This window comes from Excalfactoria chinensis, chromosome 3 (genome assembly GCF_039878825.1).
Source record: "Excalfactoria chinensis isolate bCotChi1 chromosome 3, bCotChi1.hap2, whole genome shotgun sequence".
Classification (NCBI taxonomy): domain Eukaryota; kingdom Metazoa; phylum Chordata; class Aves; order Galliformes; family Phasianidae; genus Excalfactoria; species Excalfactoria chinensis.
In genome coordinates this window covers 92,213,660-92,227,725 of record NC_092827.1, presented here as the reverse complement: position 1 = coordinate 92,227,725, position 14,066 = coordinate 92,213,660, and the positions used below count along the sequence as shown (strand labels likewise).

The following is a 14,066-nucleotide window of genomic DNA, read 5'->3' as shown; positions in this document are numbered from 1 at the left end:
ACAGCATTCAATAAGATGGAAGGCAGAGGTGTATTTCACAGGACTCAAAGTGCTGCAGATGCTGTAAAATATCCCATTAAAATGCAGTAACAACTTTTATTAAAGAAAAAGATGCCTTCGTGCACGAAGATTCATTTTGAGCCGTTGCTCTCCTTGGAGCATCAAGAGCACTCGTGTAGCCTCGGTATATTGAAATTTGATGATTCACTGTTAAACACAGCAGTTTCAATTCCCAAACCCATCCGCAACTCCTGGAAGTGAATAGCAGCTTCGTGTCTTGGATGATTGCTGAGGAATCTGCTTTTCAAGGAGGCATTAGTAAGATAATGGTTCATTAAATGGGTTTACTAAGTGAGAATTGAGTCTCAAATCAGATATTGTACAAATGAAATTGGCTTTAAAATATAATTAAAAGGGGGGAAAAGTAAGCACTGAAAAAGTCCTCGGGCACAAATGTAGGGCTTCGAAATGCATTTAACAAAGATGTAGGTTTTGACTTGTAAATCTGAAGAGTAGGTGCAGATGGGTGTTATTACAGATGTCAGATAAATGAGACGCGTGTCCTGTTCTGGCAGCAGGTTTCAGACATGTTGTGTCATACGTGGCTGCTGAGGTGGCCATGCGCAGACCTGAGCGAGGCTACAGCCAGATGAGCAGCAGCACGTCGCATTGCACTGCAGGGCTGTGACTTCATCTGCTGCCCTGACCTGATCTGGAATGAGAGCAGGGCTGGTTTTCACTTTCCTTTGTGGTATTTACAGACTTGCCTTTTGGTAGGTAATTGCATCCAATAGCAGGAATAATGGCATTATTAGCAGAATCAAGTGTGCTCAATTTTGCCACGCTGTGAAGAACTGTGTGAGGGCACGGCCAAGGAGAGGTTAGGCTGATGGAGTCACTTGGGCTCCCCTACTTCAGTAAGATTGCATGGGCTGCAGGAAGTGAATGGTTGTACTGCAGATACACCGAAACACGAGCTGCAGAAAGCTTGCAAAAAAGGGCGCTGAACATCTATTTTCCTTTTACAATTTCACTGCGGAATTTGCTTGTCCCGACACATGGGGAGTGCTCAGAAAAGAGAGGGTGTGGGTGACGCCCTGTGGTGATCCATTGGTGCGGATTTATCTCGTTTCAGTTTTAGACTGGGCTTTCCCCATCTTGATACAAAAATTCACAGTCAAAGCAATCATCTGTGTGGCTCTGTGTACGTTGATATAGAGGACAGAGCTGGATTGAGTTCCCCTCCCTCCACCAAACCATCTGAGCACTTTTCTGTGTTAATTAGTTGGGCAGCTGTCATGTCCTTCACGAAACACACCACGTCTCTGACCCCCTTCTATCTCACAGCTGCATAAGTGAAATCCTGACCGTAAGCATTTGTATGTCACACGCGTACAGAAACAGCAGCCGAGGAGGCGGCCGTGCAGCGCTGCCAGCGTTGGATGCGGGCACCGTGCGGCTGGGAGCTCACACAGCAGCCGCCTCCAGCTGCACGCTGCCAATGGAAGTGCCTGCACGGCCCTCATGCAGAGGCATCCCCTGTGCCCTGCTAACCCTCACAGGACAGCAGGCGGGCATGCCCGGCTCACACGCAGCGCCCAGAAGCGCTGATACAGCGCTGCTCTTCTTCATTGCCAGGCTTTTCTCCCCACAACTGAGTGACTCCAGCTCGAATCTCCTCCTCGCAGTGCAGCAGCCTACAGTGATAGATTGATGCTGCGGCAGATTTTTTTTTCTTCTCTCTCTCTTTTTTTTTTTGCAGTCTTCGCATAAAACGGTCAAATGATGTTCCAGCGCAGAATTCAATTTCACAGTTCAGTTGGGTCCTTGATTACACTGCCAAATTCAGATTAATGTGCATTTAACTAACATGGATCAGGGACTCCTGGCCAGCAGCCAGCAGCAATAGTAGCTGCCGTGAGCTGTGTCGGGGTTGCTGTGCTGTCCACCCCTGTGGGCCGCCGCGGAAATTGATTGATTAAATGAATTCATTGCCGTAATTATTTGTAATAGTGCTACATCATGAGCCTGTGTCTGACCATCCCCCGCCCCTCAGCGCCCACCTGCCGTCAGGAGTCACGTATGTTATATCCTAAACGTGGAGATGCCCTTTTCTGGGAAAAGAAATTAATACTTTTGTTTCAGGTGCATTTTTAGATCCTTTTCTGTTTTTCACAGATGGAGACAGTTTCGTTTATGAATGCAAAGTCTTTGCTGACTTTCAGTGTGAGTAGCTTAGAAGAGCTAGGGAAAATACAAGGGAAGAAAGGAACCTGAGATGACAAAGGCCCCCCATTGGGATAATTTCCTCACCATTGTCTCCTATTTGAAATGAAAATGAGCAGTTTTGCCATGCCGCAGTCAAGTAGGGTGTCACTATGGAAAGTGACTTAAGTAATGGCATATTGGATTAGTCTCCACATTTTAACTTGCTTGGAGGAAGTCCCTTTGAAGACTCTGCTGAGCGGCTCTCACCTCAAGCAGGTTACATGCTCCCCTAGTTGAAGCTCTCTGTGATGTATCCCCATGCTTTGATTTTGGTGCTTTTCTGCTGTTTGTTCATGGGCTGCAGTGCTCTCTCCATGCTGCTACACTGCAGTGGTTGGTGCGGCCCTGATTCCACTTGTGGGGATGGTGGGGAAGGCCTGGCTATGTTAGGCTGTACAACGCAGAAAAAGGTAAAAAAAATAAAATGAAAGGGTTGTATCTGCTCTGCAGTGGCTCAGCCAGCAGCTGGTGATGAGACACAGCAGAGGCTGTGGGAATTTCAGGGTACCACCACCTCCATGAGAAGAGGTGATTCCTGGATCACCAGCAAAAAGCAAAAGTGAGGACTGATGGGGGAGAGTCAAAAACCAGAAACTCATGAGTGGAAGGAGAGACGTGAATTTCAGTTTGTCAGAGGGCTTCTTGTTTTGAAAGGGATGCTTCACTGGAAGAAATGGGCCAGAGAACCTGCGGGGCACTGCTAATACAGAGTAAATGCATTCCTTTGGACCATATGCTTTTATTTAACAAAGATTGCCATGTCTCCAAATGGGTACATGGACATAAAGAACCTGGGAGATACAGGAGATATACAGAAGACCCAGTGGTCTTTACAGTCTTCTTTTTAGTAGTGATGAGAGGGCATGTAACCTCATGGTCTAAAAATCTTCAGGCAGCAATGCCCCTCACAGAACAGTGAGTCCATGCAGGAGCGCGCTGTGCTGGCACCCCGCTGAGCATATCCGGCATGCAGAAAGAGATTGGAGCTGTCAGGTTGGCCAGGCAGCTGGAAACACAGCTCTTCACTCATGTCCATTCCTCTATTTTTGTGTTGCAGGTGGATTACGACCGAGCACAGCTGGTAGTTAGCCCACCACTCTCTGGATCGGACACCTACCCAAGGGGCCCAGTAAAGCTACCTCAAAGTCAAAGCAAAGTCAGCTATTCCAGCAGCAGCTACCAGTACCCTCTGGTCTACCACAAAGCATCCCACTACCACCAGCCATCTCTCCAGCCGAGCTCTCCCTATATTTCTACCGCCTCCTACCCCAGCTCCCCAAGTATCACATCAAGTGCTTATCCCCCACCCAGCTGGGGCTCCTCCTCAGACCAGCAGCCCTCCAGGGTGTCCCACGAACAGTTCAGAGCTGCCCTGCAGCTGGTCGTCAGCCCCGGTGATCCCCGGGAGTACTTGGACAGCTTCATCAAGATCGGGGAGGGCTCCACAGGGATAGTCTGCATCGCCACCGAGAAGCACACGGGAAAGCAAGTTGCTGTGAAGAAAATGGATCTCAGGAAACAGCAGAGGAGGGAGCTGCTGTTCAATGAGGTACGTTGCTGTGGGCAGTGCGGCATAAGACGTGATCTGAACGGAGGCCATGAAGCCAAATTAATGGTTTCCTAAAATAGAGGGGTGAGTCCTGTGCTCATTTGCGGTGTCCGAAATAATCCATTCGGTTTCAAATGAGCTACATCTCCTCCTGGCTTTAAACCTATAATAACATGGTGGGAAGTCACAGTAAACAACTAAGAAATCTGTTGTCTGGTCCACACAGCTTATCAAGTGCACAGACACTGCCTGGTTTGCCCACTTTGGACCATTTCTGGTACAGTTTATTCTGCTGAGATGGAGGATCCCAACTGACCTTAATACTGAAGAAGCACACAAACCATACTCTGGCAAATGCATGCTTTTTGTTTTCTCCTTGCCTCCCCTCCTAATCATTTGTGATCCCTTTCCTTTCTTGATGGTTAGCAAGCAAAGGGCTGACAATCCCTTTTGCTTTTCAGCACCTCCCTCTACTATACAGGGTAATCAGATCCTTCCCTGCTTCGTGTTTTCTATCCCTATCCCCGCTCCAACATCCCTCAATATCGTTCAGTTGTCGGCACCTTGGCTGAGCTGTTGTTAGTGCAGTCTCTCTCCTGTATGTTCACTTCTAGATGTGGTGGTTGAATTTGCAGCATATGCCTGGCTCAGCATCTGTTTTATGGTAATGTTTAAATGAAGCTGTAATCATTCAAGTGAACTCATTCTCCTTGAGCTTTGTTAGTCTTGCCTTAGGCTTTCCTCAAGAGAATGGTGTTTTTCATGACCACACTCTGGAAGAGCCTTTATCCCAGACTAACACTTCTCTTCCAACTTTAGTTTTAGAACCTCAGTGTAGCAGAAATGCTGAGTCATGGCCTGAAGCAGTGATTGAGCACCTGGTGGGAAGGCAGGGCCAGCCCAGGGGAGCTCAGGTGCATGCAATGTTAGAGTGACCAGAAGGGCTGGAGCCAGGGTCCACCCCTTCCCAGACCTCATTTAATGGTTGGCAGTGGAGGCAGAAGGATCTGACTGGAGATCCTTGTGTGCTTGAGGCCTTCCAGGGGTAAGCAGATTTCTTTTTTCTCCTTTGTTCCTGTGTCCATAACTGTGTCATTTGAGTTTGTCCTCCCCTACTGCGGTGTAGGGCTTTACTACTGCACTGTCATTGCTGCATCTTCCATTGTGTTACAGCACTACACTCAGCAATTCAAAGTATTAGAACTCAAAATGAAATACAGTTGTCTATGGAGACAAACAAATCCAGGAAATTTCACAGGTACAGAAATTCCTACATATGAATCCCCTTCACAAAGGAAGGGCTGTAGATGCTGAGATGCATCATTGCTCTGTGCTCAAAGAAGTGCTGAACCAGGCTGGTGTGAAGCAAAGGTGCCTGAGCTGTCTTGGCACCCGTAGAGCAGGGTCAGCTGTCCACCAGGTCTCAAGATATTAATTATTCCAATGCTTGCCATTGTGATTGTCAACTACAGAGTGCTGACCTGTGTGCTCTTCTTCCCATTTTATTACCTCTGCTGTGGTCTGTGACCCAGGGGCCTCAGATCCCTTTAATATTGAGTCTTAGAATCACAGAGCGGCTTGGGTTGGAAGGGAATTCAAAGTTCATGTAGTTCCAACCCCCTGCTGGGGGCTGGGAGATGAATAGGCCCAGTATCACCAGGTTTCTGTTAAAGTACTGTACAAGGTACAGTTTGCTGCCCGATGATAAAGAAGACTTTGAGCTGAGCAGCTGATTGGATCTAAATAAATGTTGTACTGAAAGCAGCTGGCAGTAAGAAAGCAATGAAATAACCAGTCTTAGTCCTGCAGTACGGGGGGAAAAAAAATCCCCACAATTATCTGCCACTTACAGTTCAGCAACTAAAGATTCTTCCTGTTCCCTGATGTGTTTACGATGGCTGTTACTTTATGTATATACATGGATTTTGTTTATGCACTGCCACAAGGATTAGCGTGGCTGTGATTCATAGCAGAACCTTTACTAAGCACAAAGAGAAAAGCGCAGTGAAAAAGAAGGTCAAAACAAGTGTCAGTGCTTGCAGCAATTCACATCTCATCCTTTCTTTTTTTCCTCGCAGGTTGTAATCATGAGAGATTACCATCACGAAAACGTGGTTGACATGTACAACAGTTACCTTGTCAGCGACGAGCTGTGGGTGGTGATGGAGTTCCTGGAGGGCGGTGCTCTGACAGACATCGTGACTCACACCAGGTGGGCTGCGAGCTGCAGGCAATCCCCCAGTGGTGCATACATAACTATATGTATGTGTGGGTATGGCTATGTATGTGTACAGAAATGTCTGTAATATGGCTGTACGTGCACACATATATGGGTATATAGACGTACTGTGGCACATTCACAGTACCAGCATAACTAAGCCACTGCAGATGGCTTTCTGTCAGTGCAGGTGTTTTTAAAAAGGAGGAAAAATAATATCTGGAAGGGTTTGCTGGGAGGCTGAGATTTGCCGGAGCTTTCGGTGTTAATTTAGCAGAGATTACCTTTATCCATTAGTTCCCCAAGTGTCAAAAAAAAGAGCTCCTTTTCCTTGTATGGGGATCTGTAGTGTTGGCTTGGCTTTCATAACTCAGTCAGTTTTGGGGGTGATTTCTCTTGATACTCATAACCCACATAGCCACACTGTCTGAAGTGTTCACTACAAACAGAGCCTAAGACATAATGGGACAAGTATCATCTCTCAGCATTTGTGCTTACAGTAGAGCTGGTTCCCACATTTCAGTTAACATCGAACCTTTAAATAAGACAGTTGGACAGTACAGAGGCTGTAGTGTACCGAACGTCTCGTCCAGTTCCTCTTTGAGTGCAGGTGTTGGATCTTAAAGCCTATCCTAGGTCTGCTCCTCACTCATCTCATTCTGCTGAGCAGGGTAAAATGGGATTGGAAGGAGGAATTCTGTAACTTCATCCGGAATAAAACAATACCCATTTCCACAACAGCTCAGTGGGAGAGTACTTAGGTGAGCAAAACAAAAAGCAAGAAGAAAATGAGACATGAACATTTGTCTTCGCTCACAGCTTAGTGATCCTCATAGATCCTACCAAAAAAAAGTCCATGGTGTATTAAGTGTTGCCTTAGCTGCTATGCTAAAGTAAAGCGTAATACTGCAAGCCATGTATTAACTACTGCTCCCCAAAACATTAAAAACTCCATCAGAGGCATTTCTGACAGGAGTTTAACAGCAAACAGATGTTCCCAGAGCACCCACTTCTTAAGAGCTGTCATCTATTTTTTAACTCAAAATAGTCATTCCTTAATCTTCTGGGTTTTTTACATTGTCTGACCTTTCTCTTAAAGATTTTGCTGAAATACTGCGAATAGCATCACAAAGTTAAAGCAGAAATGCCTCAGGGCTTCTGCTGGTGTGGTGATGAAGCTGGGGATGCCCAGCTGTGGTACATGACCTGTCCCATCCATCGCTGTCATGCTGCAGCAGCAGCTTTTGCCATGACAGGGCTTTGCACGTGTTCACAGAAGTGAGGACTTGATAATTCTCTTGCTGTATATTTTCTTCTACTGACATACCTTCAGTTTGTTATAATAATTATAAAGGCAAGGGTAATGCTCTTAAAGTTAGGCCCAAGGCCTGATGTTCTGTCAGCACAATTAATGTTTCTTATATTCATTCCATGCCTGATTCCATTTCAGTAGTCATTTATTCTCCATGGCAAGCAGGAAGTGTACTGTAAGTAAGGCATTTCCATTATTTCCCATAGGGAAACAGGCTCGCTGTAGTACACAGTATCACATAATAGACTCTGCTTTTTTAATGCTGCAGGGAGAGTTGCCCCAACCTTGTTGCAGTTATTCCTCACCTGTCATCTCCCTTTCTTGACAGAAATAATTCGTGTACTGGTGTGAACAGGAATCTGGGCCTGTCCACTCCAGCTCCCCTTTCCTGCTTTCTTCCTTAATGCTCAGTGTGTTTTTCCATGTTGCTGTTTCAGGATGAACGAGGAGCAGATAGCGACCGTCTGCCTGTCTGTCCTGAGAGCTCTGTCCTACCTGCACAACCAGGGTGTCATCCACCGCGACATCAAAAGTGACTCCATCCTCCTCACAAGCGATGGGCGGGTGAGTGCTGAGCATTTCTCCTGCCATCTCAGTCTGGCACACAAGGGGTCTGCCTTAGGGATTGACGAGAAAAACAGCTGTGCACGTGGCTTGCCAAAGTAAGACTGATTTCCAAAAACAAATACAAACAAGTTGAGTCTCTGAGCAGCTCTTCTGCTTCGTGCCAGGAGTCATAGCGGATAAGAGCTTGGTTCCTGATCCTAATGCAACCAAACAAGCACTTGAATAGAAGTGGCCCATGTCCAGCCCTTTGTTCCTGGCTAGTGGCAGAGCTTTTGGCAGGACACTGCGTGTGAAACAAGAGTTGCCCAAAATGCCACCTTCCCTATGGGTCTCCATGCTCTTCTGAAGCAAACATTGATTTCCGCACATCAATGGATGCCAAACTCCATAGCCACGAAGTAGTTATAAAGCAGGTATGTTTAATGAGTGATGCGCATACACCCTGGTGCAAGGGGGATAGCCCCACCTCACTTGCACACCACTAGGAGAAAGCGTGCTACAGATATAGGCTGAACTAATACATAATCAGTATTTCGCAGGCATTGGGATAAATATTCATTGCATTCCTGAAATGCCATTAGCATGCAGTCCCTCCTCCCTGCGTGTACATAGTGAGTCGTGGGTGTGGTCATGGGATGAAGGCTCATCATCTTCCTCCAAAGGCTTCTAGTCTTCCTTGCTGTAAACTTTCAGCCCTGCAGGAGGGGCTCCCTCAAAGAGGTTCCAACTTGCCCTGAGGACTTCTCACCACCTCACTGCCTGACGTCCTCGGACTGTTTTTCACACCCTTGTCTTTATGGCCTTCATCCTTCTTGTTATCCCAGACCCAGTGTCTGCAATCCCCATTCTCCTAACAACTTCTACATAAACTTTTAACTACCCCTCTCCTAGTTCCTGTGAAGTCCCTTTCTCTGTCTTACTGTGGGGCCCTTCTCAGCATTTCCCAGCGAAGGCATCCATATCGGTTTTTCCTCATAAATAGCTTTTTGGATATCTGCTACCATCTTTGTTACCATCTTTGTATCATTCCACCTTACACTTGGGTAATGGGGAACCTCCTTCAGTTCTGCCCTGCTCCTACCTTTATGCCTTGCATAAGTTTTTTCTATTTATTACTCTCAATAATCTTCTAGCAAGCTTTTATATGTAAGCTCCGCTTTCCCAAGCTAGTTGGGATACTGCCTTCAGTCTATACTAATAGGAAATGTTATACCTCAGTGCTGAAACACTCACTTGTGGGAATAGCTCTTGCCATAGGTATGCTTGTGAGGTGGTTGATAGCACCTATCCTTTGTTTTTCTGCATTTGGATGGGCCACTGCTATCACCACGTTGTGTTCACATGTGGGGAGAGAGGGAGAGAGAACGCACATGACCTGCTCAATCAGCAAAAGAAAGGCTGCCTGCCAGAAAAATAACACTCTGTCAGTGTTTAGTCCCAAAGGAATGAATAATTCCTTGCAAGGTAAAAAAAAAGTGGGGCTGAGCTGCACTGTTTGTGGCCACACAGCAGTAAAATTTGAAGCGCCTAAAACTCTTAAGGCAGCCAAAGGCATAGGTGGAAGGGAGCAAATAACTGCTACGTGCAAAAGCCTAATTTCTGTACTTGTTTGAATCTCATCTTGTGTCCATGTGAAATAATTGAAGTAAAAACTAGTTCAGTCATGCTCAGGGATTCCTGTAGGCAGGGTTTCAGGGTTGCTGCAGTGGGGTTACACATGTGCCCAAAGCAGGATGTAGTGAGCGGGTCAGAATGAGATCCAGTTCTCTCACCTTTACATTTGATTCCCACATCGCCGAGGGGGATTTTCTTCCTGCAGCCATCACAGGCCAGTCTTGTTAATCTTATTGGGGGAGAAAGTTCCACATGTGTAGGAGTTTTTCAGTTGCAGTTTTGATCCATGTTGCTGAAATAATGGCATCTGAACTGCTTTCAGGCCCTGCGTGCAGTGCCTCATTATACTCATTACTCCGGTACTTACTATCTATCTGCATTGCAGATTTCTTCATGGCTGTGTTGTGTAATTATCTTTTTTTAGAAAATCGTCTTCTTTTATGTACTCGAACGAGCAATAGATCTGCCCAACCCCTTGTGCTCCTGCAAAAGAACACTGGGCTCTGCTTCCAAAACTCCCTTCTTCTTCCATTCTTCATCCCGTAAACTGGAAAATGTGGTTGGTGTGGAGGACTTGACTGCTGCTGGCTTTGTTAGAAATACCAGCAATCAGTTCGTGATTCTGTTAAAATTAATACCCAGATTGGGGGGAAAAAAAAGTGGAGTCTGTACTGAATCTGAAAGAAAACAAATGGGAGCTGATAATAAACAACTGCTGCTCTACACCATGCAGCAATTGATGGAACTTCCCACTTGACTTGTGCTGGGGCCAGCTGGGCTCACAGCACATCCCCGTGTGCCGACACACAGCTGGCTGCGTGGCTCATGGACTCCGGGTGCTGGCTGCCATTGCACTGTGTGGAGCGTAGCTTGAGGTGCCAGGGGCTGCCCTCATGTGGAGCAGCTTCCAAGGAAAGCCCAGGGACAGCTTTGAGGCCTCCAGAAAAGTACTTGGAAAAAATAACGCTTCAGCTGCCTTGAGGAGCAAGGGGTTTCTGGAAGGCAGCGATGCCACAAAAGTCATGCCAGCTGATTTTGGCCCCATTTGGGGGGGTTTCACCTTGGTGTCGTACAGCAGTGGGGGAGGAGGAAGGTCATAATTTTCCAGCTTTTTTGTTGGTTTAAAAAAAAAAAAGAGCACCTGCATCTAAGTATGAGCAGGCACATGATGCAGCAGGAGCTGCTCTCCAGAGTGCTCGTGTATCCCATTATTTCTATTTCAGGTCACCGCTACTCAAGGACAATGCTTTCCTCAGTTCCCAAGTTCCCAGCACTGGATGCAGGTCCCTCATCTCTTGCAGCCATTTTGGAGGAGTCTTCCACCTATCCCTGCCTCCCTCAAGCCCCTTACCACATACGGATGATGGTTTTGAGGGGCAGACTACAGCACGCTTGCAAAATTGTTGGTTGGGGGTATTGCTTTCTAGGAGTGCCAGATAGTTGCTCTGTGTGGAAAGAGAAACATGGGATTGTCGGCTCTCTGGCAAACTCGGATCTCAAGCTGATAAAATATTAGGAGTGATAAGTATCACTTATAGTAGGTACTGCATTGAAAATTAGTAAACATACACTGCAAACATTGAGTTAATATATTTGCAATAACAGATTCATTATAAATACTGTAAGATTGGGATTTCTGCTTTCCTGCTGAGTTCCAGGCCAGTGATCACCTCTGCACTTTTGCTGGAGGGGTGACAAGGAGCTATGAGAGGTGATGTGAGCAGCAGGCACTGCTGCCAGCCTCTGCCCCTTTCTTGCCTTCTGCTTGGTGAAATCAGCCATGCTCTCTCCAGACTCATCTTCTCCATCTCCATCCACCTCCAACCTCACTTCCAAAACGGTATTGCTGCCCCATCCCAGCTCATACAGCAGGAGACAAGGGCTTCTCCCGGAGGGAAGTGTATTTGGCTGGATCAGTGTGTACGTGGTTACACAAGAGGGGCTTTCTCTTTGTCTTTGCTTTTTAGATCAAATTGTCCGACTTCGGATTCTGTGCCCAGGTGTCCAAGGAGGTGCCGCGCAGGAAGTCGCTGGTTGGGACACCGTACTGGATGGCACCAGAGGTGATATCACGCATGCCCTACGGCACCGAGGTACGAGCTGCGAGGCATCCAGAGTGGCACCCAGTGCTGCAGTCAGACCCACCGGGCCTGGGGAAAAGACAACAGTTGAGATGCTGTACACAGCTGTGCTGAGCAGCAGCACTTGTGTTTGCCCTAGAGTATGGCACTGCATGCGTTTTTAATGTATTCCTTCATGAGATGCAGTCAAATAACTTTGTTTAGAGCGCTAAGCATTAGCCTATACATAGTTTAGCTTAGGGTACTCTATGAAAGAAAAATGGCATCATTTGCATGCTGCGGAATGACCATTGCTGACCTCTCAATTAGTCTGCAGCCTGGAGCTGCAGATAGAGCCGTGTACACCTCCATGTACACCAGTAGCCAATGTGCACAGCTGCACCACAAGGCCAAGTCACATCGGTACTTTCACAGCCATGCAGGCAGAAACCCACTGAGCTTCCAGCCAGTTAAAGCTTGGATTTCCCATCCTCTAGGGGAGTACTAGCAAAGGCAAAGCTCTTAGAATCCTAAATGTAAGACCGAGTCGGGTGGGGTGGGTTGCCATACTCTGTAGTATTCTCATTGCAGTCAATTCTCTGATGAGCTGAATGAGAAAAAAATAACCAAATACATTGCGAGAACTGTTTGAAGAACTGCAGGCCCCCTGAAAAAAAGGCAGTCTGTTTTTATCAGAGACTTTCAGCTGAGAACAGAAAGGGCAGGTTGGTGGGGCCTGGCTCAGCACTTCTGCACTGCCAGCCTGGGAGTTCTCCTCTCTCCAGTCTCAGCACAGACAGCATCTTAGTCCCCAGCTCGGGACACAGCTGCCCTTTCTTCTCCCTGGCCAGCTTCTGCCTGTTAGAGCAACCCTGCTCTATGTGTGTATATATATGTATGTGTGTGTGTGCATATACATGTATACATGTACATTTGTATACATATATGCTGGATATATGTGAGATACACACACACACATACGTGTACAAAGGAGTGGAAACAAGCTGTGCAGCCAAGGCCTGGGATAGGAGATGATGCATCTTCAGAACACGCAGAAGGGCTCTGTTTGGCCCAGGCAGGGAGTGCTCCTACCTGCAAGTGCATTGGTGTTTGCCCCAGCATGTGGTGTTATAAGAGACATTTCAGGGATAATAATATCACCTATTATTAGCCCATTAATAACACTGATGGGATTATAAAGTGCTTGAATTTACAGCTACATTAGACAGCTACATTAGGTTTCCCACCAACAGGGAAAGGAGAAAAAAAAAATGAAGCTGGAGGATAGTGCTGGCAGAGGAGCAAAATAAGTATAGCCTGGCCCTGATGGTATTTAGGTTGGCAAATGACAGCAGTTGCTGTCATTGCAGTGGGGCTCTGGAGCAGCTGTGCAGCAGACTGGGACAAAAAAAAAAGGATTGGAGTTTCTTTTTTTAAGCTGGAGTGAATCATTTTCCAAAGGGATTATATAATGTGCTACCTGCTGTAGCTGTAAATGGGCCTGGGTGTAGTAAGTGCGTGCTTGTATTTGCTTAGGGGTATGAAGGAGGTGCTATAGCTGTTAGTATTCAGGGGAAATACTACCTGATTTCACAGCAGCTGTTCTGTGCTGTGCTTCCACTCACTGCACTTTTCCGTAGCAATGCAGAGCCAGTGCAGGGAAAAGAGTCAGTGGGTTCAGAGCAGTGCAGCTGAAGTGCCACCACACAGGGTACATGTAGCCTGTCCTTCAGGCATGCCTTAGCAGTGCAAAGTGGCCTTCACTTTGACCAGCTGCAGACCATTTGCATGTTGTTACTTTGTCATTTCTTCAGCACACAAAAAGAAAGGGGGTGGTTCACCCAAGTGCTGCCTTAAAATGGCTGCTGGCAGCAGTTGTGCTGCTCTGGGCTCTGTGTGACCCTCATACACCAAGCCTGTTCCCCCACTCTGTGCTACCGGTGGTGTTTGTCAACCGACTGTGCATTGCAGGTGGACATCTGGTCGCTGGGCATCATGGTGATAGAAATGATCGACGGCGAGCCTCCCTACTTCAATGAGCCACCGCTGCAGGCCATGCGCCGAATCCGGGATAACTTACCGCCCCGCGTGAAGGACATGCACAAGGTCAGGCTTCCCACGGCTGATGAGGGCCTTGCTCACACACAGGTGTAATAAAACCACAGCCAAGCACCGCTGTGCATGGAGGGTAAATGGTGTCATTAAGTGCCACCTCGAGCAGTGGGTGCTGTGTCAGACTGACGCAGGAGGATGGGAAGCTAACAAACCCATTTGTGCCCAGCACTGAGTTTGCTTTTGCAGCGAGTGCTCAAGAAGGGGGCTGGGCAGAACCTCCTGCTCCCTGCCCTTCCTGCCCTGCCTGAGGACTAGAGCAAAGCAGCACACAAGCCCTGCTCTGTACAGGCTGGTACAGCCATGTCCATCGCCAGTGCCTTTAGGTCCCTTGGGTGCATTTCAGGATGATGTCAGACCTGAGTC

The 14,066-nt window shown here is 47.2% G+C and overlaps 1 protein-coding gene across 11 annotated transcripts in view; it reads left to right on the top strand.

Annotated features, from left to right (window-relative positions):
• Positions 1–14,066, top strand: part of PAK5 (p21 (RAC1) activated kinase 5) — a 216,290-nt gene that overhangs the window by 199,799 nt on the left and 2,425 nt on the right. For 10 of the 11 annotated variants that reach the window (XM_072332099.1, XM_072332097.1, XM_072332102.1 and 7 more), the window contains 5 exons: positions 3,326–3,817; positions 5,896–6,029; positions 7,785–7,911; positions 11,496–11,621; positions 13,560–13,694. In XM_072332099.1, coding sequence (XP_072188200.1) covers positions 3,326–3,817; positions 5,896–6,029; positions 7,785–7,911; positions 11,496–11,621; positions 13,560–13,694 — 1,014 coding nt within the window. Of the gene's footprint in view, positions 1–3,325; positions 3,818–5,895; positions 6,030–7,784; positions 7,912–10,751; positions 11,251–11,495; positions 11,622–13,559; positions 13,695–14,066 lie in introns of those variants that run through there. The other variant, XM_072332104.1, reaches the window with a different exon arrangement.